The 24,998-nt window shown below is 45.6% G+C and overlaps 1 protein-coding gene and 3 non-coding genes across 4 annotated transcripts; all 4 read right to left on the bottom strand.

The window, feature by feature from the left end:
- Positions 1–15,011: 15,011 nt before the first annotated feature.
- On the bottom strand, positions 15,012–23,289 carry LOC112259724 (40S ribosomal protein S4). The gene is made up of 7 exons (XM_024434343.2): positions 23,173–23,289; positions 22,552–22,629; positions 21,169–21,349; positions 18,740–18,837; positions 16,987–17,158; positions 15,764–15,921; positions 15,012–15,177 (listed from the first exon to the last, which is right to left on the bottom strand). Exons 1-7 carry the CDS (start codon positions 23,173–23,175, stop codon positions 15,076–15,078), a joined length of 792 nt encoding a protein of 263 aa, XP_024290111.1. The 5' UTR covers positions 23,176–23,289; the 3' UTR covers positions 15,012–15,075.
- LOC112261174 lies at positions 15,553–15,689 on the bottom strand. The gene has a single exon (XR_002955128.1). It is a non-coding gene; the product is annotated as a small nucleolar RNA SNORA57 (small nucleolar RNA).
- On the bottom strand, positions 18,575–18,653 carry LOC112261177. The gene has a single exon (XR_002955130.1). It is a non-coding gene; the product is annotated as a small nucleolar RNA SNORD61 (small nucleolar RNA).
- LOC112261176 lies at positions 19,846–19,921 on the bottom strand. Its single transcript, XR_002955129.1, has one exon. It is a non-coding gene; the product is annotated as a small nucleolar RNA SNORD61 (small nucleolar RNA).
- Positions 23,290–24,998: the final 1,709 nt, after the last annotated feature.

Genomic DNA, 24,998 nt, shown 5'->3' with positions numbered 1-24,998 from the left:
TTTATCCCTCCATCCTCTATATCTATCTCTTGCTCTTCCTCCTCTACATATACACCTCTCTCTCTCCCTCCTCTACCTCTCTCCCTCACCCTCCTCTGCATATACACCTCTCTCTCTCCCTCCTCTACCTCTCTCTCCCTCACCCTCCTCTACATATACACCTCTCTCTCCCACCTCTACCTCTCTCCCTCACCCTCCTCTGCATATACACCTATCTCTCTCCCTCCTCTATATCTCTCTCCCTCCTCTATATCTCTCTCTCCCTCTTTATCCCTCCATCCTCTATATCTATCTCTTGCTCTTCCTCCTCTACATATACACCTCTCTCTCTCCCTCCTCTACCTCTCTCTCCCTCACCCTCTTCTACATATACACCTCTCTCTCTCCCTCCTCTACCTCTCTCTCCCTCACCCTCCTCTACATATACACCTCTCTCTCTCTCTCCTCTACATCTATCTCCCTCACCCTCCTCTGCATATACACCTCTCTCTCTCTCCTCTACCTCTCTCTCCATCACCCTCCTCTGCATATACACCTCTCTCTCTCCCACCTCTACATCTATTTCCCTCACCCTCCTCTGCATATACACCCCTCTCTCTCTCTCTCTCTCCTCTCTCTCCTCTAGCTCTCCCTCTCTCCTCTACCTCTCTCTCTCTCTCCTCTACCTCTCTCTCTCTCTCCTCTCTCTCCCTCAGTGTAAGACAGTGAACAGAGGAGTTTGTAGCATATTCAAAACATTGGCATAACACTTGGTGAAACTTTCAGTAAAAGTGAATAGTGTGTTTAACTATTGGGAGAAATAACAGGATGAAGGAAGAGATAGCCTAACCAGAGAGGGTTTTTATCTCCCTGGAGAAAACCGATCATTTTCCTTTCTCCTGTGACTGGGTAAACAAAGACCTGTGACATCTTGCCATGTAGCAGGAGCTCCTTCAACGTGACTCCCACTGGCCTCCCGTTAATGGTTTATATTTGTGTCTGTTGCTCAACTGTCAAAACAGCTGACACAACAATGTGACACAACAATGTGACACAACAATGTAGTGAGTCATAAGAGTGTTGACCATTGAGTTACCACGGCAACACCTCTGTACTGTGGTTGACTACTGTTATGTTACGTCTGTGTTATAATTGTCAAATCAAATCAATCAAATGTTATTTTTCACGTTTAGCGAATAAAACAGGTGTAGGTAGACCTTACCGTTAAACACTGAATAAAACAGGTGTAGGTAGACCTTACCGTTAAATGCTGAATAAAACAGGTGTAGGTAGACCTTACCGTTAAACGCTGAATAAAACAGGTGTAGGTAGACCTTACCGTTAAATGCTGAATAAAACAGGTGTAGGTAGACCTTACCGTTAAATGCTTATTTACAAGCCCTTAACCAACAATGCCGTTTTTTTAAAGTAAAAAAATACTAGCTTTAAAAAAAATAATAATAATAAAGTATAAACTCCCAGTAATTCAGTCAATGTGGAGGCTATATAGCGGGGGTACCGGTACTGAGTCAGTGTGGAGGCTATATACAGGGGGTACCGGTACTGAGTCAGTGTGGAGGCTATATACAGGGGGTACCGGTACTGAGTCAGTGTGGAGGCTATATACAGGGGGTACCGGTACTGAGTCAGTGTGGAGGCTATATACAGGGGGTACCGGTACTGAGTCAGTGTGGAGGCTATACACAGGGGGTACCGGTACTGAGTCAATGTGGAGGCTATATACAGGGGGTACCGGTACTGAGTCAGTGTGGAGGCTATATACAGGGGGTACCGGTACTGAGTCAGTGTGGAGGCTATATACAGGGGGTACCGGTACTGAGTCAATGTGGAGGCTATATAGCGGGGGTACCGGTACTGAGTCAGTGTGGAGGCTATATACAGGGGCTACCGGTACGGAGTCAATGTGGAGACTATATACAGGGGGTAGCGGTACTGAGTCAATGTGGAGACTATATACAGGGGGTACCGGTACTGAGTCAGTGTGGAGGCTATATACAGGGTGTACCGGTACAGAGTCAATGTGGAGACTATATACAGGGGGTACCGGTACGGAGTCAATGTGGAGACTATATACAGGGGGTACCGGTACTGAGTCAGTGTGGAGGCTATATACAGGGGTACCGGTACTGAGTCAGTGGGAGGCTATATACAGGGGGTACCGGTACTGAGTCAGTGTGGAGGCTATATACAGGGGTACCAGTACTGAGTCAGTGTGGAGGCTATATACAGGGGGTACCGGTACTGAGTCAGTGTGGAGGCTATATACAGGGGGTACCGGTACAGAGTCAATGTGGAGGCTATATAGCGGGGGTACCGGTACTGAGTCAATGTGGAGGCTATATACAGGGGGTACCGGTACTGAGTCAGTGTGGAGGCTATATACAGGGGGTACCGGTACAGAGTCAATGTGGAGGCTATATAGCGGGGGTACCGGTACTGAGTCAATGTGGAGGCTATATGCAGGGGGTACCGCTACTGAGTCAGTGTGGAGGCTATATAGCGGGGGTACCGGTACTGAGTCAGTGTCATGCTATGTAATGTTATTAGACCAACACAAAGACAACATTATGAATTGAAAATCTTTGTCATTCATGACTGACGTTCCATTCTGCAATTGGAGAGTTGCTGAACTTACAATCTCATTATTGTCATACCAACATAGTAAATCACAAGTGTCCAATCTGAGTTACCATGGCACTTCACTGTGAGTTACCATGGCACTTCACTGTGAGTTACCATGGCACTTCACTGTGAGTTACCATGGCACTTCACTGTGAGTTACCATGGCACTTCACTGTGAGTTACCATGGCACTTCACTGTGAGTTACCATGGCACTTCACTGTGAGTTACCATGGCACTTCACTGTGAGTTACCATGGCACTTCACTGTGAGTTACCATGGCACTTCACTGTGAGTTACCATGGCACTTCACTGTGAGTTACCATGGCACTTCACTGTGAGTTACCATGGCACCTCACTTCACTGTGAGTTACCATGGCACTTCACTGTGAGTTACCATGGCACTTCACTTCACTCTGAGGTACCATGGCACTTCACTGTGAGTTACCATGGCACTTCACTGTGAGTTATACCATGGCACTTCACTGTGAGTTACCATGGCAGTTCACTGTGAGTTACCATGGCACTTCACTGTGAGTTACCATGGCACTTCACTGTGAGTTACCATGGCAGTTCACTGTGAGTTACCATGGCACTTCACTGTGAGTTACCATGGCACTTCACTGTGAGTTACCATGGCACTTCACTGTGAGTTACCATGGCACTTCACTGTGAGTTACCATGGCACTTCACTGTGAGTTACCATGGCACTTCACTGTGAGTTACCATGGCACTTCACTGTGAGTTACCATGGCACTTCACTGTGAGTTACCATGGCACTTCACTGTGAGTTACCATGGCACTTCACTGTGAGTTACCATGGCACTTCACTGTGAGTTACCATGGCACTTCACTGTGAGTTACCATGGCACTTCACTGTGAGTTACCATGGCACTTCACTGTGAGTTACCATGGCACTTCACTGTGAGTTACCATGGCACTTCACTGTGAGTTACCATGGCACTTCACTGTGAGTTACCATGGCACTTCACTGTGAGTTACCATGGCACTTCACTGTGAGTTACCATGGCACTTCACTGTGAGTTACCATGGCACTCACTTCACTGTGAGTTACCATGGCACTTCACTGTGAGTTACCATGGCACTTCACTTCACTCTGAGGTACCATGGCACTTCACTGTGAGTTACCATGGCACTTCACTGTGAGTTATACCATGGCACTTCACTGTGAGTTACCATGGCAGTTCACTGTGAGTTACCATGGCACTTCACTGTGAGTTACCATGGCACTTCACTGTGAGTTACCATGGCAGTTCACTGTGAGTTACCATGACACTTCATTGTGAGTTGCCATGGCACTTCACTGTGAGTTACCATGGCACTTCACTGTGAGTTACCATGGCACCTCACTGTGAGTTACCATGGCACTTCACTGTGAGTTGCCATGGCACTTCACTGTGAGTTACCATGGCACTTCACTGTGAGTTGCCATGGCACTTCACTGTGAGTTGCCATGGCACTTCACTCTGTGTTGCCATGACACTTCACTGTGAGTTGCCATGGCACTTCACTGTGAGTTGCCATGGCACTTCACTCTGTGTTGCCATGACACTTCACTGTGAGTTGCCATGGCACTTCACTGTGAGTTGCCATGGCACTTCACTATGCGTTGCCATGACACTTCACTGTGAGTTGCCATGGCACTTCACTCTGCGTTGCCATGGCACTTCACTGTGAGTTGCCATGGCACTTCTATAATCTACTGTGGTTGACCTGTTATTCCACCAGCAGCACCACATGAAAAGTGTTTCTCTACGTCTGACTGTAGACATCATGACTGAGGTTCCACTCTCCAACTGAGAGCTGCTTAACTTACAATATCTTTTTCACAGGAAATACATTTCTTTTGTTCTGGGCCATGTGTTCAGTCTCTGGTAGCTGCCTTGGCTTGGTTTGGTTTGGTTTGGCTTGGTGTGGCTTGGTTTGGCTTGGTTTGGTTTGGCTTGGTTTGGCTGAACTCAAGCCAACAGGGCAGTGCAGAAACAGAGGTCGACAGCCTCAGACAGAACTGCTGTCACTTTTATTAGGTCCCAAATTGCACCCTATTGTGCACTACTTTAGACCTGAGCCCTATTCCCTATGTAGTGCACTACTGTTGACCAGATCCCTATGGCACTCTATTCCCTATATAGTGCACTACTGTTGACCAGAGCCCTATTCCCTATATAGTGCACTACTGTTGACCAGAGCCCTATTCCCTATATAGTGCACTACTGTTGACCAGATCCCTATGGCACTCTATTCCCTATATAGTGCACTACTGTTGACCAGAGCCCTATTCCCTATATAGTGCACTACTGTTGACCAGAGCCCTATTCCCTATATAGTGCACTACTGTTGACCATGCAGAATAGGATGCCATTTGGGACATCAAATCGTGCATCGCGTGCTGTGCTTCTATTTCTATTTGAATTAACATCTATCGGTGACACTAACCTCTACACGTTCATCGGATAAACTATCTAAATCTGTAATCATGCGCGCTGTCGATATTCGCAATAGCCTATAGCTCGTGTCGCACCAAGTGACTTGGCGACAAAGTATACCGGTTGGGTTGCCACTGTGACACAATGTTGTGGCACGCGCAGCGTTTCCAGTGGCCGCTGATGAAGTGTGGCCCATACCTTAAGGAATATAGACAATAGACTACTGTTTTGTAACATGAGTGGAATATGAGTAGGGGTTAAAAAACACAAGTCAAAAGACAGAGTGAGAAAGCGGGAGAGTCCTATTTTGTAAACAACCGTTGAAAGCTGCAGAATGCACGGTTATGGCTAAGAAACGCACACAAGTGATGTGATCGTCACCCTTTACAGTATAAACATAGCATGATTTCTTTCCTCCACCATGTCCAAGTTACCTCAAACAATAACTGGCGGTTATGAATCTCTCTCCTACACATTCTCAACTAAAAGTTGACCTCAGTGAGTTGAGCTCACTCCTACGGCCACACAAGTTATATAAAATTATACAGTGTGATTAATTTCTTACTCTTTGGCGGTGGCTTTTTGGAGAGCGCGGTGATGTGCCGTTGTAAACAAATCACCTTGCCCTCGAGCGTTTCCGACCGGAGACAGACAGACACAAGCTCGCCCTCGAGCTCTTCCAAGATGCTGACGGACTGTCGGGATAAATCCGAGAGCTGTCGGAGCACCGAACACAGAGAGAACCCGCACACGTCCACCAAGTCCCCGAAATTCGCATTTGGCCTCTTCGTGTCGTTTCTACAGACATCCTTGGGAACTAGCGTGCGCTTGTAGAAGGGCATTTTCCTTCCACACGCGCAAACCCAGTCGAAATATTATCCTCCTAAAGAAGCGTGTAATCCGTGCGGCAACCTCTGTTATTGTTTTTGAAGAGGAGCCGTAGTAAGAGTTGTTGCGAGTCCAGTGCGTTCATTTTTTTTTGCATTGTGATTGACTGTCCACGACGCGGTGCTCTCCGCCTCGACACACCAGTATGGGCTAGGGTTGTTTGTCTCTGGTCTTCCCGAAGCGAAACCTGCTGCGGGGAGGAGGAAGAGGAATCAAATCCTCTGGTCTGATCTGAGGACAGCAAGACGTCACCCGACCCCGCACGTTGCAAAGATACTCTGGAACTTGAGACTATGTAAGCTATTTGACTGATTATCTAAACTTTTTAGGCGCCTTTTAACTAATGCCACTTATATAGAGAGGCAACCTCTCCATCTATCTCACATCAAGTGCAAGATAGAGGCCTATTTTTTTAGATACATAGACCTATCTATGTAGGCCGAGGCTATATCACCAATTTGGTCATACTTCCATGATTGAATACAACTAATAACTGGTGCCATCTAAGGAGGTCTTCTCAACATCTCTCCATCACATTCCTGTCTGCACGCACACACACACACACACACACACACACACACACACACACACACACACACACACACACACACACACACACACACACACACACACACACACCCTCCCTCCCTCCTCCGTTCATGGCAAATACTGACCCTCTGACCCTTATAGATGAAAGAAAACACCAATATAACCCAGCTGCTCTCTCTCCATTTATATATTGCCATTTATCTCTGTCTCTCTCCATGTATCTCCATCTCTCTCCATTTATCTCCGTCTCTCTCCATTTATCTCCGTCTCTCTCCATTTATCTCTGTCTCTCTCCATTTATCTCCGTCTCTCTCCATTTATCTCTCTGTTTATCTGTCTCTCTCCATTTATCTCCGTCTCTCTCCATTTATCTCTCTGTTTATCTGTCTCTCTCCATTTGTCTCTTTCTCTCTCCATTTCTGTCTCTCCATTTATCTCCGTCTCTCTCCATTTATCTCTCTGTTTATCTGTCTCTCTCCATTTATCTCCGTCTCTCTCCATTTATCTCTCCATTTATCTCTGTCTCTCTCCATTTATCTCTCTGTTTATCTCTGTCTCTCTCCGTTTATCTCTGTCTCTCTCCATTTATCTCTTTCTCTCTCCATTTATCTCTGTCTCTCTCCATTTCTCTCTCCATTTGTCTCTGTCTCTCTCCATTTATCTCTTTCTCTCTCCGTTTATCTCTGTCTCTCTCCATTTATCTCCGTCTCTCTCCATGTATCTCTCCGTTTATCTGTCTCTCTCCATTTATCTCTTTCTCTCTCCATTTCTCTCTCCATTTATCTCTGTCTCTCTCCATTTCTCTCTCCATTTGTCTCTGTCTCTCTCCATTTATCTCTTTCTCTCTCCGTTTATCTCTGTCTCTCTCCATTTATCTCCGTCTCTCTCCATGTATCTCTCCGTTTATCTGTCTCTCTCCATTTATCTCTTTCTCTCTCCATTTCTCTCTCCATTTATCTCTGTCTCTCCATTTGTCTGTCTCTCTCCATTTATCTCTTTCTCTCTCCATTTATCTCTGTCTCTCTCCATTTATCTCTTTCTCTCTCCATTTATCTCTGTCTCTCTCCATTTCTCTCTCCATTTGTCTCTGTCTCTCTCCATTTATCTCTTTCTCTCTCCGTTTATCTCTGTCTCTCTCCATTTATCTCCGTCTCTCTCCATGTATCTCTCCGTTTATCTGTCTCTCTCCATTTATCTCTTTCTCTCTCCATTTCTCTCTCCATTTATCTCTGTCTCTCCATTTATCTGTCTCTCTCCATTTATCTCTTTCTCTCTCCATTTCGCTCTCTCACCATTTCTCTTTCTCACCATTTATCTGTCTCTCTCCATTTCTCTCTACCCATTTCTCTCTCTCACCATTTCTCTTTCTCTCTCCATTTATCTGTTTATCTTTCTCTCTCCATTTATCTCTCTCTCACCATTTATCTCTCTCTCTCACCATTTCTCTCTTTCTCTCACCATTTATCTCTTTCTCCATTTCTCTCTCTCTCGTCACGGCCGTGAAAAGAAGAGGACCAAGGTGCAGCGTGGTGAGTGTACATTTTCTCTTTATTTTCTCTTTATTTGGTAGACAGCTGTCCCTGATTGAGAACCCTACCCGGCCAAAACAAAGAAATACAAATAATAGATATAGAATACACACCCTGACTCACACCCTGACCAAACCAAAATAGAGACATAAACAGGATCTCTAAGGTCATGGCGTGACAGTGGATCATCGCTGGAGGCTTCTTGCCATGGACATCACTGGAGGCTTCTTGCCATGGACATCACTGGAGGCTTCTTGCCATGGATCATCACTGGAGGCTTCTTGCCATGGACATCACTGGAGGCTTCTTGCCATAGACATCACTGGAGGCTTCTTGCCATGGACATCACTGGAGGCTTCTTGCCATGGACATCACTGGAGGCTTCTTGCCATGGACATCACTGGAGGCTTCTTGCCATGGATCATCACTGGAGGCTTCGTTCTTGGCAGAGGCACCGGATACACTGGGCTGTGAAGGTGCACTGGCGGTCTGGATGCCTCTACCCATTTCTCTTCCTCACCATTTCTCTCTCTCTCTCTCCATTTCTCTTCCTCACCATTTATCTCTCTCTCTCCATTCCTCTCTCTCAATTTCTCTCTCTCTCTCTCCATTCCTCTTCCTCACCATTTATCTCTCTCTCTCCATTCCTCTTCCTCACCATTTATCTCTCTCTCTCTCCATTTCTCTTCCTCACCATTTCTCTCTCTCTCTCTCCATTTCTCTTCCTCACCATTTATCTCTCTCTCTCCATTCCTCTCTCTCAATTTCTCTCTCTCTACCTTTCTCCCTTTCTCTCTCCACTCTCTCTCTCTCGCAATTTCTTTCTTTCATTTCTCTTTCTCCATTTCCCTTTCTCTCCATTTCTTTCTTTCTCTCTCCATTTCCCACTCTCGCTCTCCATTTCTTTCTCTCTCCTCTAGTCTCTCTGTTCTCTCTCCCTTTCTCATGCTCTCTCTCAGTGATGGAACAATAAGCTTTATGGGTCAGAGAGAAGTTTTCACAGCTGTACTTAGACAAGCATGGATAGAATGTTGGAAAAACTGTAATTCACCGTATATAATACCCAGGAACACACTTCACCAACTCTCCACTGTGACTCTCTCTTTCTCTTTGACCCCCTCACATCTCTCTCTTTGACCCCCTCACCCCTCCCATCTCTCTCTTTCTCTTTGACCCCCTCACATCTCTCTCTTTGACCCCCTCACCCCTCCCATCTCTCTCTTTCTCTTTGACCATCTCACCCCTCCCATCTCTTTCGTTGACCCCCTCACCCCTCCCATCTCTCTCTTTCTCTCCCTCTCTTCCCCTCTGACCCACATTCCTTTCTTTCTTTCTTTCTCTCCACTCCAACTCTCAATTCTCTACTCTCTTTTCCTCTCTATGTCAACTGTGAACTCCCTTCCTACACTAAAGGAGCACATCTCATCCCCCTCAGACATCCCCAGCCCAGCAACAATCCCCAAGTCCCAAAAATCCCCCAAGTCCCAGGAATCCCTCCAATCCCAACATCCCCCAATCCCACTATCCCCCAGTCCCAGCAATCCCCCAAATCCCAACAATCCCCCAAGTCCCAACAACCCCCCAGTCCCAACAATAACACCAGCCCAGCCACAATCCCCCAAGTCCCAACAATAACACCAGCCCAGCCACAATACCCCAAGTCCCAACAATAACACCAGCCCAGCCACAATACCCCAAGTCCCAACAATAACACCAGCCCAGCCACAATCCCCAAAGTCCCAACAATAACACCAGCCCAGCCACAATCCCCAAGTCCCAACAATAACACCAGCCCAGCCACAATACCCCAAGTCCCAACAATAACACCCACCCAGCCACAACCCTGAGTCCCAACAATAACACCAGCCCAGCCACAATCCCCCAAGTCCCAACAATAACACCAGCCCAGCCACAATCCCCCAAGTCCCAACAGTACACTGTAGCCCCAGCAGTATACTGTAGCCCCAGCATTATACTGTAGCCCCAGCCATATAGCCCCAGCAATATACTGTAGCCCCAGCAGTATACTGTAGCCCCAGCCGTATACTGTAGCCCCAGCAGTATACTGTAGCCCCAGCAGTATACTGTAGCCCCAGCCATATAGCCCCAGCAATATACTGTAGCCCCAGCAGTATACTGTAGCCCCAGCAGTATACTGTAGCCCAGCAGTATACTGTAGCCCCAGCAGTATACTGTAGCCCTAGCCTTATACTGTAGCCCTAGCCTTATACTGTAGCCCCAGCCATATACTGTAGCCCCAGCAGTATACTGTAGCCCCAGCCATATACTGTAGCCCCAGCCATATACTGTAGCCCTAGCCATGTGCTGTAGATGCAGTTTATGCAGTCTGTCTGTGTTTTGACTATAAGGGACCAGGGGAGAGAGCGAGAGAGAGGTTGGGGACGTAAAGAGAGGTGTCTCAGAAAGAGGGAGAAAAAAGGAGAGAGAAAGGGGGAGGGGAGAGGCATGGTCTTTTTTGGCACCATTGAAAACATCAACAGCGGAGCGAGAGAGAGGGAACAAGAAATACAGAGAGTGGGATAGTTATTGGAAGGAGAAGGTAGGCTCCGTCATACACACCATGTACAGTAGTCTGATCATGTTTCCCACGGCTTCTGATGGGATTTCCATAAACAGTGACCACATGAACACACTGACACACACACACACACACACCATCCATCTGTCCATCACATGATGGAAGCACAATTGATTGGAAACATCTGTCCCCAACCCTTCCCTCCTTCCTTCCCTCCTTCCATGACTGTGTTCATTGTTTCTCGGCATGCCCAACCCACTTCATTGCTCTAACGTATGAGCTCAAACTCTTCCAGAATCCCTCCATCCCCCTCCTCCTTTTCTTCATCTCCACCACCCTCACAGTATTATTTTGCTTTTCTTTGAATGCATGTTATTTATTTCTGTATGGCCCATTATCCCTCTGCCAAATGTACCCCTTTAAAGCAGACCTGGGTTCAAGTACTATTTGAAATAATTTCAAACACTTTATCTGTGCTTGATTGAGCTTATCTGGCTTAATTGACCAATAGAATAGTCCCACAACTCTAAACCCCACCCACCTGGCATTCCAGGCAGGCTAAAGGAAACACTTAAAAGATTTCAAATAGTATTTGAGCCCAGGTCTGGTCAAAAGCTGACTGGGTCTCTGGTGAATCCAAGTTCTGTTCTGTTCACATCAAATAGGTTGTTTTCTTTCTGTAGCCAGGACCAGAGCAGAGCAGGAGCCTGGCCAAGCTCACATTACACCCTTCAAACGGTGTGTGTGTGTGTGTGTGTGTGTGTGTGTGTACAGTTCTGCATCTCAAAAGAGAGGATATTTCTGAGTATTACTTACCCTTTGTCCCTAGAAACAATGTCAATAAAGTTTAGAATGAAGAGACACAGGAGAGAAGCACTTCTTTGGTTTATAGTTAATCCATGAGGAGCTCTTTGATCAGGGGATAAAACACTATAAAGAAAAAAGGAGTTGATGTTGGACAGTAAACAATGCTGGAACTGCCTTTGTACAACAAACTTCCAGAAGTAAAGTTTGGAACGACTTCAAGCATCAAAGCCTGTGATCAGAACATCCAAAACGGTCAGTTATATTGAGTAGGTAGGTGGCAGGTAAATGAATGCTGGAACTGAATGATAACAGTCACTCACACAAATTCAGTTGAGACTAGACAAAGCTAATATAAATAACACAGCCGCATAGATTTCATTCAAACAAATGCACATAATCCCTAGTGTCAGACGGTAGAATCCCTAGTGTCAGACGGTAGAATCCCTAGTGTCAGACGGTAGAATCCCTAGTGTCAGACGGTAGAATCCCTAGTGTCAGACGGTAGAATCCCTAGTGTCAGACGGTAGAATCCCTAGTGTCAGACGGTAGAATCCCTAGTGTCAGACGGTAGAATCCCAGACGGTAGTGTGTCAGACGGTAGAATCCCTAGTGTCAGACGGTAGAATCCTAGTGTCAGACGTAGTGTCAGACGGTAGAATCCCTAGTGTCAGACGGTAGAATCCCTAGTGTCAGACGGTAGAATCCCTAGTGTCAGACAGGTAGAATCCCTAGTGTCAGACGGTAGAATCCCTAGTGTCAGACGGTAGAATCCCTAGTGTCAGGTAGAATCGTGTCAGAGAAATCCCTAGTGTCAGACGGTAGAATCCCTAGTGTCAGACGGTAGAATCTCTAGTGTCAGACGGTAGAATCTCTAGTGTCAGACGTGTAGAATCTCTAGTGTCAGACGGTAGAATCCCTAGTGTCAGACGGTAGAATCCCTAGTGTCAGTGTCAGACGGTAGAATCCCTAGTGTCAGACGGTAGAATCTCTAGTGTCAGACGGTAGAATCTCTAGTGTCAGACGGTAGAATCTCTAGTGTCAGACGGTAGAATCCCTAGTGTCAGACGGTAGAATCCCTAGTGTCAGACGGTAGAATCTCTAGTGTAGATAATTATTCCCTCTCAAATTTAGCCACACACACACACACACTTCTTGTCCCTAAAATAAACCAGCCGAGGACATTGCTGTAGTGGTGTGTCAGAGATCATATGGTCAGTCATGTTGAGTTCCGTCCTGCCATCCATGCCCACCCGCCCCACAACACACACACACACCCACACCATCTCCTGCAGGGTGTGTTGTGGTGTGTAGTGTCGACGTGAGTCCGTAGGCCAAGTTCCTGCTGGAGAATCAGGACGCTACACTAACTCTCACACACACAGACCGTGACACAGACACACTCTCTCTCAAACAGTGACACACACACTTCCTTCCCTAGGTGAGTGTGCAGGCCAAGTGGGAGGAACAGGCCGTCTCTCAGCAGGGTCCATATGGCCTTCTGGAGGACTCAGGAACAGGAGAGAGAGGGAGGAAGGGATGAGGTGACCAGCCTCCTGAACAGAGAAGGGAGGAGGGAGGGAAAGAAGGAGGGTAGGAATGATAGAGGGAAAGATGGAGGGAGGGGGAGGGATGAGGTGACCAGCCTCCTGAATAGAAAAGGAGGGGGTGATGGGGCCATGGAGACGTCAGGAAGAGGGGATACGAGGGATGGCGAGACCAGCCACCTGAATAGGGAGGGAGGGAGGGAGGGAGGGAGGGAAAGAGAAGGGTTGACGGGCTCCAGCCGTCACACACTCTGGGTGCATTTCAATAGTCTAAAGTGGATCCCTACTGCAGCTCTTCTCGTCTCCTTTCACTTAATATGTAGAAAAAGCTAGACAGGTTAAGGTAAAATATAATCATACCTGCTTTCATCGATATACCATGACGCCTGCATCCCAAACAGAATACCATTCCCTACATAGGGGCCATATCTGAAAGTAGTGTACCCTTCGATAGCCACCTTTCACGGAGTATACGCATGTGTATCCTACTGCAGAAGACTTTCGATATCTCTGGCACACCCCCTTTCGAATCAGCTTTTGTTTTGTCACAAAAAACCACCCACACATTGCAAAACAATATGCTAATTTTTTAAAACATTTTATCTAGAAAATGTCTTGTACAACTAACTTAATTTGTTTTGATAATTTAACACATTTATTTTGGGATCCACCCTGTAGAAGTTAGTTGCCTAATGATGCGCGAGTGGAGAATTTCCATCCACGTTCACACTCCGTCCTTGACTCCCTTTTTATAAATCAGACCCGTACGTAACTGCGCACGCGTGAATGAGCATTACAATTTAGACTGAAAAACTCACATCATTGACCTTTTGTGGTGACAACGCCCTTATTTGCTGTATCGGAATTAGGCCAAGGCAGTTTCCTAAAGGAAATAGCAATGGAGAACTCGCCAAAAGGTCTATGGAGGCGTTGGCAGAACATTTGCGGTAGGCCTAGGCCATCTGACAGAAGAAAAAAACACAAGTTTAATATTAGACAAAAAACGATTGCTAATGGCTGTGGAAAATAATGCGCACAAATATGCTGCACTGCCCGCAAATACTGAAACATTGCGCACTTAACAATGGTAGACAAACACTTCAATGCAAAAGAGCAAGTGCCTGTTCACTTGTTCAATTGTGTTTGAAAAAACGCTTCCTTTGATGCAGGGCAAAATACTTAAAATAGCCTATTCAGCTATGAAAATATGGCTATAAATTAAATATTTGAGAAATGAGTTACACTATTCCGGCGAAAACTACAAAAGTGGCATAAAACCGTCGGTTCCACCGTTAAACACGCTCTCCGGATCCGATGGCGGAGCAAAAATACCCGAAATAGCTTATTTACTGTGACGTGGGTCCAATTACACCAGAAATGGAACGGCTGGTCCCCTGACCTGTTGGCTACTTCGTGACTATGAAACCATACGGTGACAGACGGGATGAGGAATTGTACAATCTCCGTAACGCATTAGCCTAGGAAAGAGACGTCCATTTTAGAAGTGGTTTGAAAACTTAAAAGTTCAACGAAAGATTCTCACTAACGACAAATGATTGCATCTTATTAACCAGTTTTCCTTCTCATGAACAAAGAGTGACCATCTTATCCCCGTTTTCACAAAACACTGGGCTACTTACATACTTGCAATGCAATATTAACCACTAGAAACAGAGCACGGTCTAGAAGATAAAAGCACACGTTCATGTCAAGATCCGTTTTTTAGAAACGCCAACTTCCGAAAACTTGCACTGGAGGTATCTTCTGTACATCAGCAAGGTTAATAAATAAGGCCCCAGAGGCCTATGGTGCCTGGTCAAAAGTAGTGCGCTTATATAGGGAACAGTGTGCCATTTGGGATATGTTATTTTCTTCTCTATGGTCTCAATTCGTCCCCAATTCCACCTTAGAAATTCCAGTGCATTATAATGTTGAGGGGAGATTCTGGGAGACATAAAATATCACTCGTTTATGTGAAGATTGAAACTACTATTCAAGTGTGAGCCCATTTGTTGGGGAAAGCTGCTCTGAAAATATACATTAACAAATAATTGACTAAACATGGAAAACAGAAGTCCAGGCAGCGGATGGTTTTTGTTGTAAATAACATTTTTTATTTCAAAGCCAGGATGCCTAGACCTACATATAGGATTTAGCTGCTGCCGGCCTTAGCAGCGATTCTCTTGTCTCGCTCTTCGGCGATTGTGAGGCGGATACCCTTTCCACGAGGCAGGGACACCCACGGCTTGTTGCCCTGGAGACGGGGAAGGAGAAAAGATTAGAACATTTGAAGGGAACGGGTGCAACTCACATTCAACTATTTAAAGTTAAAAACCACATTAAGTTTTAGCCATCAACCATCAGAACTGAGATAAGTAGAGACAGATCTGAACAGGAAATAGACGTGTTCACAGGACAGGAAGACGACTAAATAAATAGCTTTGAAAAGTGACATTATGCTTTTAAGAAGTGATCATGCTGGTTGGGAAAAAGGCCAGAATATGAGAACGTATGGTGACAACTTGATCTCCATCCAAGTCCCCACCCCAGCAGATAGAAGAGTAAAACATTAAAACACAGTTTGCAGTCTACTTGGTTTGGTATAGATGTGAACCTGCTCTTCAATCTAAAGTGTGCCAGCGATTGAGGATAGAACCAGCAGACAATATCACACTGGTACCGAAGACATAGCATTGGCTTTGTTCTACCTCCGTACAATCACACACACGAGTACTGAGCAACTACAAGCGTGTCAAGAAATGGAGGGGTCGAGTTGTCTTCAACGTGTATTTGCATCCCTCTGTACATGTGGTCGCCTACATCCCAACTCCTCTGCTCACCTTGCCAATGATGAAGATGTTTCCCAGCCTGGTGGCGAAGATGTTTCCAGCGCTGTCTTTGACGTGAACCACGTCAAACGAGCCAGGGTGCCTTTCCCGGTTAGTGATGATACCAATCCGCCCCAAATTGGCACCGCCAGTCACCATGCACAGGTTACCTACGAGAAGGAGGAGAGAGGAGAGAGGAAAGAGGGAGGAGAGAGGAAAGAGGGAGGAGAGAGGAAAGAGGGAGGAGAGAGGAAAGAGGGAGGAGAGAAAGAGGGAGGAAGAGGGAAGAGGGAGGAGAGGAAAGAGGGAAAGAGGGAGGAGAGAGGAAAGAGAGGGGAGAGGAAAGAGGGAGGAGAAAAAGAGGGGGAAGAGAGGAAAGAGGGAGAGAAGAGAGGAAAGAGGGAGGAGAAGAGAGGAAAGAGGAAAGAGGGAGAAGAGAAAGGAGGAAGAGGAAAGAGGGAGAGGAGGAAAGAGGGGAGAGAGGAGAGAAAAGAGAAAGAGGAAGGAGAGGAAAGAGGAGAGAGGAAAGAGGAAGGAGAGGAGAGGAGGAAGGAGAGAGAGAGGAGGAGAGAGGAAGGAAGGAGAGAGGAAGGAGGAGAGAGGAAGGAGGAGAGAGGAAGGAGGAGAGAGGAAGGAGGAGAGAGGAAGGAGGAGAGAGGAAGGAGGAGAGAGGAAGGAGGAGAGAGGAAGGAGGAGAGAGGAAGGAGGAGAGAAGAGGTTTAGAACTGCTTCAGAAGAATGCCGAGTTTGATTGGGTCGTAGTGTTGGTTTGCTTCCAAGAGTGCTTATGGAGCAAATATCTGAATGAACAGATGTTACCATCCCGTAATGTACCGTTTCTGTCTGCAGAGTACCAAAGCAAACCGTTGTAAATTCACTGTCGTGTAAAAAGGTGTCAAGAGGCCCTGTCAGACACGGGATGCAGACAGGGAAGGTGGGAAACTAGTTGGTGTGCAGAGGGAGACATAACAGCACTGAACACGCTGCACCAATTAAATCCTGCTGAATATTTTCTGTTCAATTTCACTAAATGGTTGCCCCACATTGGTAGAGGATGAGAAGCTTCACTTCCTTACTACATAAAGTGCTTGAGTATATAGGTGGGTAGTATATAAAATCCATTAAAATACAAGCCAAATCAATCCCACAATCTCTAAACCCATTTCCTCACCGGTATCAAACCATTTCTTTAGGTCACTAGAAGTTGTTTTTTAAGTTCCATAAAATCATGTTACCTGTGTCGAACTTGATGTGTTCTGTGATCTTGCCGGTGGCGAGGTCGATGCGGACTGTGTCGTTGACCTTGATGAGGGGGTCTGGGTAGCGGATGGTGCGGGCGTCATGGGTCACCAGTGCGGGGACTCCCTTGGTACCCATCAGGTTCTTCTTCACCTTACACAGCTTGTACTGGAGAGGGGGTAAGATGGACGAGAAGAAAGTGAGTGATTGTTATGTTAAGGCTTTCCATAACCTAGTTTCTAGTCTAGTAACTTAAGCACTTAAATCCAAAAATGTCTCAAAAGTTGATTTGAAAATCACTAGGTTTTGGGGTCTGAACCCCAACTATACTACACAAACAGAAGTATGCGGAGACCTGCTCTTCAAATGTCTCATTCCAAAATCATGAGCATTAATATGGAGTTGGTCTCCCCTTTGGTGCTATAACAACCTCCACTCTTCTGGGAAGGCCTTCCACTAGATGTTGGAACATTGCTGCTATAACAACCTCCACTCTTCTGGGAAGGCCTTCCACTAGATGTTGGAACATTGCTACGGGGACTTGCCACATATGCTTCTTCCCTTCACAGCTACAAGAACATTGGTGAAGTTGGGCACTGCTGTTGGGCGTTAAAGGCCTTGCTATCAGTCGGCGTGCCAATTCACCCCAAAGGTGTTCGATGGGCTTGAGGTCAGGGCTCTGTGCAAGCCAGTCAAGTTCTTCCACACTGATCAACAAACCATTTCTTTATGGACCTCGCTTTGTGCACAGGAGCATCTTCATGCTGAAACAGGAAAGGCTATTCCCCAAACTGTTATCAAAGTTGGAAGCACAGAAACGTCTAGAATGTCATTGTATGCTGTAGCGTTAAGATTTCCCTTCACTAGAACTAGGGGGCCTAGCCTGAACATGAAAAAGCTCCCCAGACCATTATTCCTCCACCACACTTTATAGTTGGCACTGTGCATTGGGGAAGATAGCGTTCTCCTGGCATCCAAGTCCATTGGTCTGCCAGATGGTGAAATGTAATTCATCACTCCAGAGAACGCATTTCCACTGCCGACAAGCTTTACATCACTCCAGGCGACGCTTGGCATGGCACGTGGGGATCTCAGGCTTGTGTGCGGCTGCTCGGTCATGGAAACCCATTTCATGAAGCTCCCGACAAACAGTTATTGTGCTGATGTTGCTTCCAGAGGCAGTTGAACTCTGTAGTGAGGGGTCGCAACCGAGGATTTTTTAACCGCATTACACACTTTTACACAGTCCTGTGTCCTCTGAATACTTACGTTAATAAGTTCTGTTTTTTTAAATTTATTTTTACTTTGAATACATTTGCAAAACATTTCTAAAAACCTGTTTTCACTTTGTCATTATGGAGTATTGTGTAGATTGCTGATGGGAAGAAAAAAATTTTTTTTTTTAGAATAAGGCTGTAACGCAACCAAATATGGATAAAGTCAAGTGGTCCGAATACTTTCTGGATGCACTGTGCAGCACCACAAGCACAAGGGATCCGACTGAAATCACACACGGCATTTATTTACACAAGAAGGTAGAAAACCAACCATTTCACATTAGGATTCAGTTAAGTCTTTTGTTTGGAGCTCAGAACTTCTTAGAGGTATTGGTGAGGGTTTTTTTTTCAGCTCGTTGATCAAAACCAAAGTTTGTCTTCATTGCTCCGTCATACAGACGATTCAGCCAATTATAATGGCACTGCTCAACAACAACCCGGTAGGGTTATGTGGTGACAACGTGCGTCATACCTGGGCCTCCTCAGCAGTGATGCGGTGAACAGTAAAACGTCCCTTCACATCGTAGATCAGACGGAAGTGCTCTCCAGTCTTCTCAATACTGATCACATCTAGACAGACATAGCACATGCATTAAGAGTTAATTCACATCCAGAACATAGACAAACACAACATTCAGTCTGTCATGGTTGAACTTGAACAAAACAGCTTTTTGCATGAAATCCCCCCCAAAAAAGGGAATATTTGTCAGTTTGTTACCATTCATTCTCATATTAGGAAACACTTCAGATGGTTCAACTGTTATTGACCAACGGAATGAAAGTCAACAATATTTTAGACAAGCTAGACTACATCTCAGACCCCCCCCCTCTGACCTTCTCAGCCAATGGGTAGAGGAAGGACGTGAGAAACAAGGAAATGGAATAGAGCTTCTCCACAGCGTGATATGGTCCAGCGAAGGAGGTGTGACATGGTGGGCTGAGTCACCTGGTCTAGGAAATTAATCAACGACACTGTGGTCGTCGCTCTTGGCAGGGATAAAGGTGATAAGAACTACTGTGTGTGTGTTTGTGTGAGGGAATATGCGCACCCGAGAAAAACGTGAATATGAGACAGTGAATGGCTATTGGTTTGGTGGCGTGTATACGGGAGGTTTGGTGGCGTGTATACGGGAGGTTTGGTGGCGTGTATACGGGAGGTTTGGTGGCGTGTATACGGGAGGTTTGGTGGCGTGTATACGGGAGGTTTGGTGGCGTGTATACGGGAGGTTTGGTGGCGTGTATACGGGAGGTTTGGTGGTGTGTATACGGGAGGTTTGGTGGTGTGTATACGGGAGGTTTGGTGGTGTGTATACGGGAGCCCAGAGGTAATCCCTTGAAGTGACCATCTGGTCTTACAGCTACCCAGTAACACCAAGCAGCACCACTATCAAAAAACGACTGAAAAATCATTCACTGTCCTAAAAGCCCAGAGCAAGCCAGCCATTACCGTTAGTGCCTTACAGCCCATCCATATCCAATTAGACAATTCCTGTAGAGACGAATCAGAGGAGCTTCAGCACCATGTTTAGTGACCTAGGCCCAGGTTGAATCATAAAAATAAAAACATCCTATTGATTAGAGCTCAGAACTTCTTAGAGGTATTGGTGAGATTTATTTCAGCTCGTTGATCAAAACCAAAGTGTGTCTTCATTGCCCTCTACATTCATCACTGGCTGAGGTGAAAAACAGATGCTTCTAGCTTTGCTTTCGCCAGCGCAACGAACCCAAAAAAATGTGCGATTGCGTCAAGGGAGGATCCATGTAGGACTTAGTATCGCTCATTCTCTCACCACACACGACACTACGACGCATGCGATTGGCTTAACCGTTTGCACAGACGGGTTGATCAACAACTTGAGAATGACACCGGAAGGCATGCGTTACGATTATGACGTCACATAGCAACAGTGACAAGCTGTCACGTGGGAATCATAAGTGATTTGTATCTTATTCTTGATGCCATGTGTTGTTTTGAGACGTTTTTGACCGATCATGTCAATATGGCAACAAAACTTTTGTTTGTTTTTGTTAAAGCTCTAGCTAACCATCAACTGCAAAGATGTATTTGAAAGACAAATGCTCATTGTGCAAAATGTATGGGTTTTCAATAAACATTGAGAGAAAATATAGTTTACACGTTGTCAACAGTCTAAGGCAGTGGTTCTCAATCCTGGTCCTGGGGACCCAAGGGGGTGCATGTTTTTGCACTAGCAACTACACACCTGATTGAAAATCAAAGCCTTTTGATGAGCTGACAATTTTTAATCAGCCGTGTAGTGCTAGGGCAAAAACATGCATCCTTTTAGGTCCCCAGGACCAGGATTGAGAGCCAGTGGTCTAAGCCAATACAATCAATTTCCCCCCGTAGTTGCGCACGAAGTTAGATAGCCGAAAGCTACGCCTCTGTCAGTGATTGGTCAACAGTACTACTCCTAGCAGGAATGGGAACTATGGACGTGATTCTTGTACATTTTTTTTTCTCTCACTTGAAAAATATGGCACCAAACATCTGATCTAAATTTGCACAACTAAGATCTCTGAAAGAATGACAATTATTTACATACTTCTTGATTTTATCTTTAAATAATTTGTGGAAGTGTATACTGTCTGTGTTGTTGCTACGGTGTCTCAAAAAGGGACCAACTAATAATGCAGGGGGGTTTATTCCTCCATTTTTCCAAGCGAAGGTCTCTCGGGAATATGAGAGGCACAGATGTTCACGTCGCCTAACCCCGAAAGGAGCCAGCCGAACATTTACCCACCCTTCCGTACTCCTTGGCTTCTCCCATTGCCTTCTCCCATGGCTCCCTTCCTCACCCAACCCCTGTGCCCCAGCCAGACTCACCCAACCCCTGTCCCCCAGCCAGACTCACCCAACCCCTGTCCCCCAGCCAGACTTACCCATGAAGCCAGCTGGGTAGGTGATATCAGTGCGGACTTTGCCGTCGATCTTGATGAACCTTTGCATGCAGATCTTCTTGACCTCATCTCCGGTCAGGGCGTACTTCAGACGGTTCCTGAGGAAGATTATGAGGGGCAGGCACTCCCTCAGCTTGTGGGGACCAGTGGAGGGACGAGGAGCCTACAGGGGGAGAATAGGGTTAGGCACTGTAACTATATTAGAGCAGTTAAAAGGTGGATTCAACAATATGACGTAGGTAGATGCACAAAGTAAACAGCATAGTGGCTCAATATCTGCAACTACTAAGTGCGTTGAAGCACGAGGCTAAACTTCCAGTTTGGGTCCCAGAATTCCCACATAACAGCGTGAAGCAAACCCATCTTCATACACCGACACAGCGTGACAGGGTGAAGTTTTGCATCTCATTCGTTGCAATATCTGCGGTGCTGCCTACCTTCATTAACAATATCGGCTATAGACAATGCAGGGACAGCAGACCACTATATACAGGGAGGAAAGAGTACGATAGTAAGTGGGGAATGGGGTTAGGATGGGAGGGAAAGCCACAACTGTTCAGTAGATGAAATAGCAAATGACTACAAATATGCATGTTACAAATACCTTAATTGGTTAAAACCATTTGTAGGGCCACAATCTAGCAACAGACAATTTATGCTTGATACGAAAACGTTAGTCAGAGGTGCCATATGGATGGTGTGATGCAATCGCTGAGCCTCCGGTAGTTTCGTACCATGCGCCAGCAAAATTCTGCATTGATGTGATTGGTTGACTGTAGGTGGGGTCTAGTATAAACAAACTTTACAACAGCTCTGCTCAGACACACAAGTATACAGGCCCTGAACAACAGCTCTGCTCAGACACACAAGTATACAGGCCCTGAACAACAGCTCTGCTCAGACACAAGTATACAGGCCCTGAACAACAGCTCTGCTCAGAAACACAAGTATACAGGCCCTGAACAACAGCTCTGCTCAGACACACAAGTATACAGGCCCTGAACAACAGCTCTGCTCAGAAACACAAGTATTACAGGCCCCATCTTACTACACGTAAAGAGTAGAATTGAGTATGTAGCGCCTTCCAGCAACGGTTTGCCGTGCTCACTTTAAAAAGGTTTTTTATTACAAGTAAGCAAATGTTCTTTCAATAGTAGGGGAACAGTGCCTCAAGTTAGGTTGGGTCGCGCGGTGTTCCAATAGCCCAGGTGAGGAACAGGTATGGAACAAAACAATGAATGACATGTTCGTCGAGAAAGTAATGGAAAACTGATGGCTAGATATGAATGACCAACCATTTGTATACTAGTCTGCAACCAGCTAGTAACATTGTGGTTTCAACATAGCTACTTTCTATGTACTTACGAACACTCCGGTGAGCTTGTCAAGCATCCAATGCTTGGGCGCTGCAACGCGCTTCAGGTGCTTCTTCGGTCCTCGTGCCTGGTAAACAGAAAACAAGGTTAAACACAAGCAGTACAACTTCACTGGAACAGCCTACCGGACAAACGGCTGTTCGTTTTGAGGTACCATGCGACCTCTGGCTAGCAGATGTTAGCATGCAAGTTACTTATTTGCTATACTGTCCACGAACGCGATTTCCGGCTGGGGCCTACTCGGTGAAAGCACAAGAAAAATTGCTTATTTTACACATTTTCGCCGCAAAAGGTGTGCTTAATTACCAAGGCTAGTGTAAACTTCGGGAATAGTCTTTTGAACGTAGAAATCGTGGTAACGGAAACATGTTTGGCTGAAATGGGCAGAGTTGATGCTAACCAGCTAGCCGGTGGCTACAATGGTCAAACGAATCGGTTTTTCTAAAATCGTTTCAGAGACTCAGACATAACTTATTATTTAAATACAGGGACTAACCATTGCACAAAGTATATATTTTCATACAATCGCAGTTATATGTGCAATATTATTTTCAGAAAAAGTGATGTTTGATGATGATTCGGGAGAAAATCATAAAGAAATACGGCTCACCATGTTGGAGTCTGCGAGGAAAAGGACCTCCCACTTCGAGTCCTTGCAAAATAAGACAGAGTACGGTGCATGATGAGGAACAAACCGAGCATAATTTATTTGGTCCGCTCTCTGGTGTCGAGGAGAATAACTGCGACTGGATGTTCCTTTAACGTGTCAGAAATGTATTTTATTAAACTTTATTTAACTTGGCAAACCAGTTAAGAAAGGTTGCTGGATCGAATCCCGAGCTAACAATGTAAAATGCTGTCGTTCTGCCCCTGAACAAGGCACTGTTCCACGGTAGGCCATCATTGTAAATAAGAATTTGTTCTCAACTGACTTGCCTAGTTATATAAAGGTTCAATTTAAAACATTTAAAAATAACAAATTCTTATTTATAATAACGGCCTACTGAAAGGCATAAGGCCTCCTGCTGGGATGGGGGCTGGGATTTAAAATAAATATAAATATAGGACAAAACACACATCACGACAAGAGAGACAACACTACATAAAGAGAGACCTAAAGACAACAACATAGCAAGGCAGCAACACATGACAACACAGCATGGTAGCAACACAACATGGTACAAACATTATTGGGCACAGACAACAGCACAAAGGGCAAGAAGGTAGAGAACGTAGAGACAACAATCACACAAAGCAGCCACAACTGTCAGTAAGAGTGTCCATGATTGAGTCTTTGAATGAAGAGATTGAGATAAAACTGCCCAGTTTGAGTGTTTGTTGCAGCTCGTTCCAATCACTAGCTGCAGCGAACTGAAAAGAGGAGTGACCCAGGGATGTGTGTGCTTTGGGGACCTTTAATAGAATGTGACTGGCAGGATGGGTGTTGTATGTGGAGGATGAGGGCTGCAGTAGGTATCTCAGATAGGGGGAGTGAGGACTAAGAGGGTTTTATAAATAAGCATCAACCAGTGGGTCTTGCGACTGGTTTACAGAGATTACCAGTTTACAGAGGAGAGTAGAGTCCAGTGATGTGTCCTATAAGGAGCATTGGTGGCAAATCTGATGGCCAAATGGTAAAGAACATCTAGCCGCTAGAGAGCACACTTACCTGCCGATCTATAAATTACGTGTCCGTAATCTAGCATGGGTAGGATGGTCATCTGAATCAGGGTTAGTTTGGCAGCTGGGGTGAAAGAGGAGCGATTACGATAGAGGAAATCAAGTCAAGATTTTATTTTAGCCCTCAGCTTTGATATGTGCTGAGAGAAGGACAGTGTACCGTCTAGCCAAACTCCCAAGTACTTGTACTACCTCAAGAAATACAGTATCGATTTTTATACTATTGTAGCAGCTACGTAAGTCAGTGTTTGTATTGTAATATATGGTACCCATACATTATATGGCTCTCATTGTGATTCTTATGATTGTAAATATGTTATATATCAAATTCAATCCGTCTCAATCTATAATAGGCCTAAACACACAGTTGAACTTCTTTTCGTAATATTATCTTGATTCTCAAGTCTTGCCTAAATGTCTTCATCGGTAGTAAACAAATAATTTTTGATATGTTCTGTAGCCTGTTTTTTCTTCTATTCCCTGAGCCTCTCTGATTTCCTCCCGCTATCTCTGTCAGGAAATACCAACGCGCAGGACAGAGCCCTTCTGTTTGTGCGGCGCAAGATAATCAAGCCGTTAATCCGGGTGTTCCCATGCCGAATGTCACCAGTGACGTCCTGTCCTGCAGCTCGCTTCCCTATGCTTTGGATTCTGTCTACTCAATTCAGTCTGTTACAAGTCATATACTTCTACGCGAAGCCAGTATATTATGCCCGTCTGACCCCTGGTCCTCAGTAAACCTGCAACAGTGTATAT

This window comes from Oncorhynchus tshawytscha, linkage group LG10 (assembly GCF_018296145.1).
Source record: "Oncorhynchus tshawytscha isolate Ot180627B linkage group LG10, Otsh_v2.0, whole genome shotgun sequence".
In the NCBI taxonomy this organism is placed as follows: Eukaryota; Metazoa; Chordata; class Actinopteri; order Salmoniformes; family Salmonidae; genus Oncorhynchus; species Oncorhynchus tshawytscha.
The sequence above is the reverse complement of the archived record's forward strand: the minus strand, read 5'-3'. Positions and strand labels throughout refer to the sequence as shown.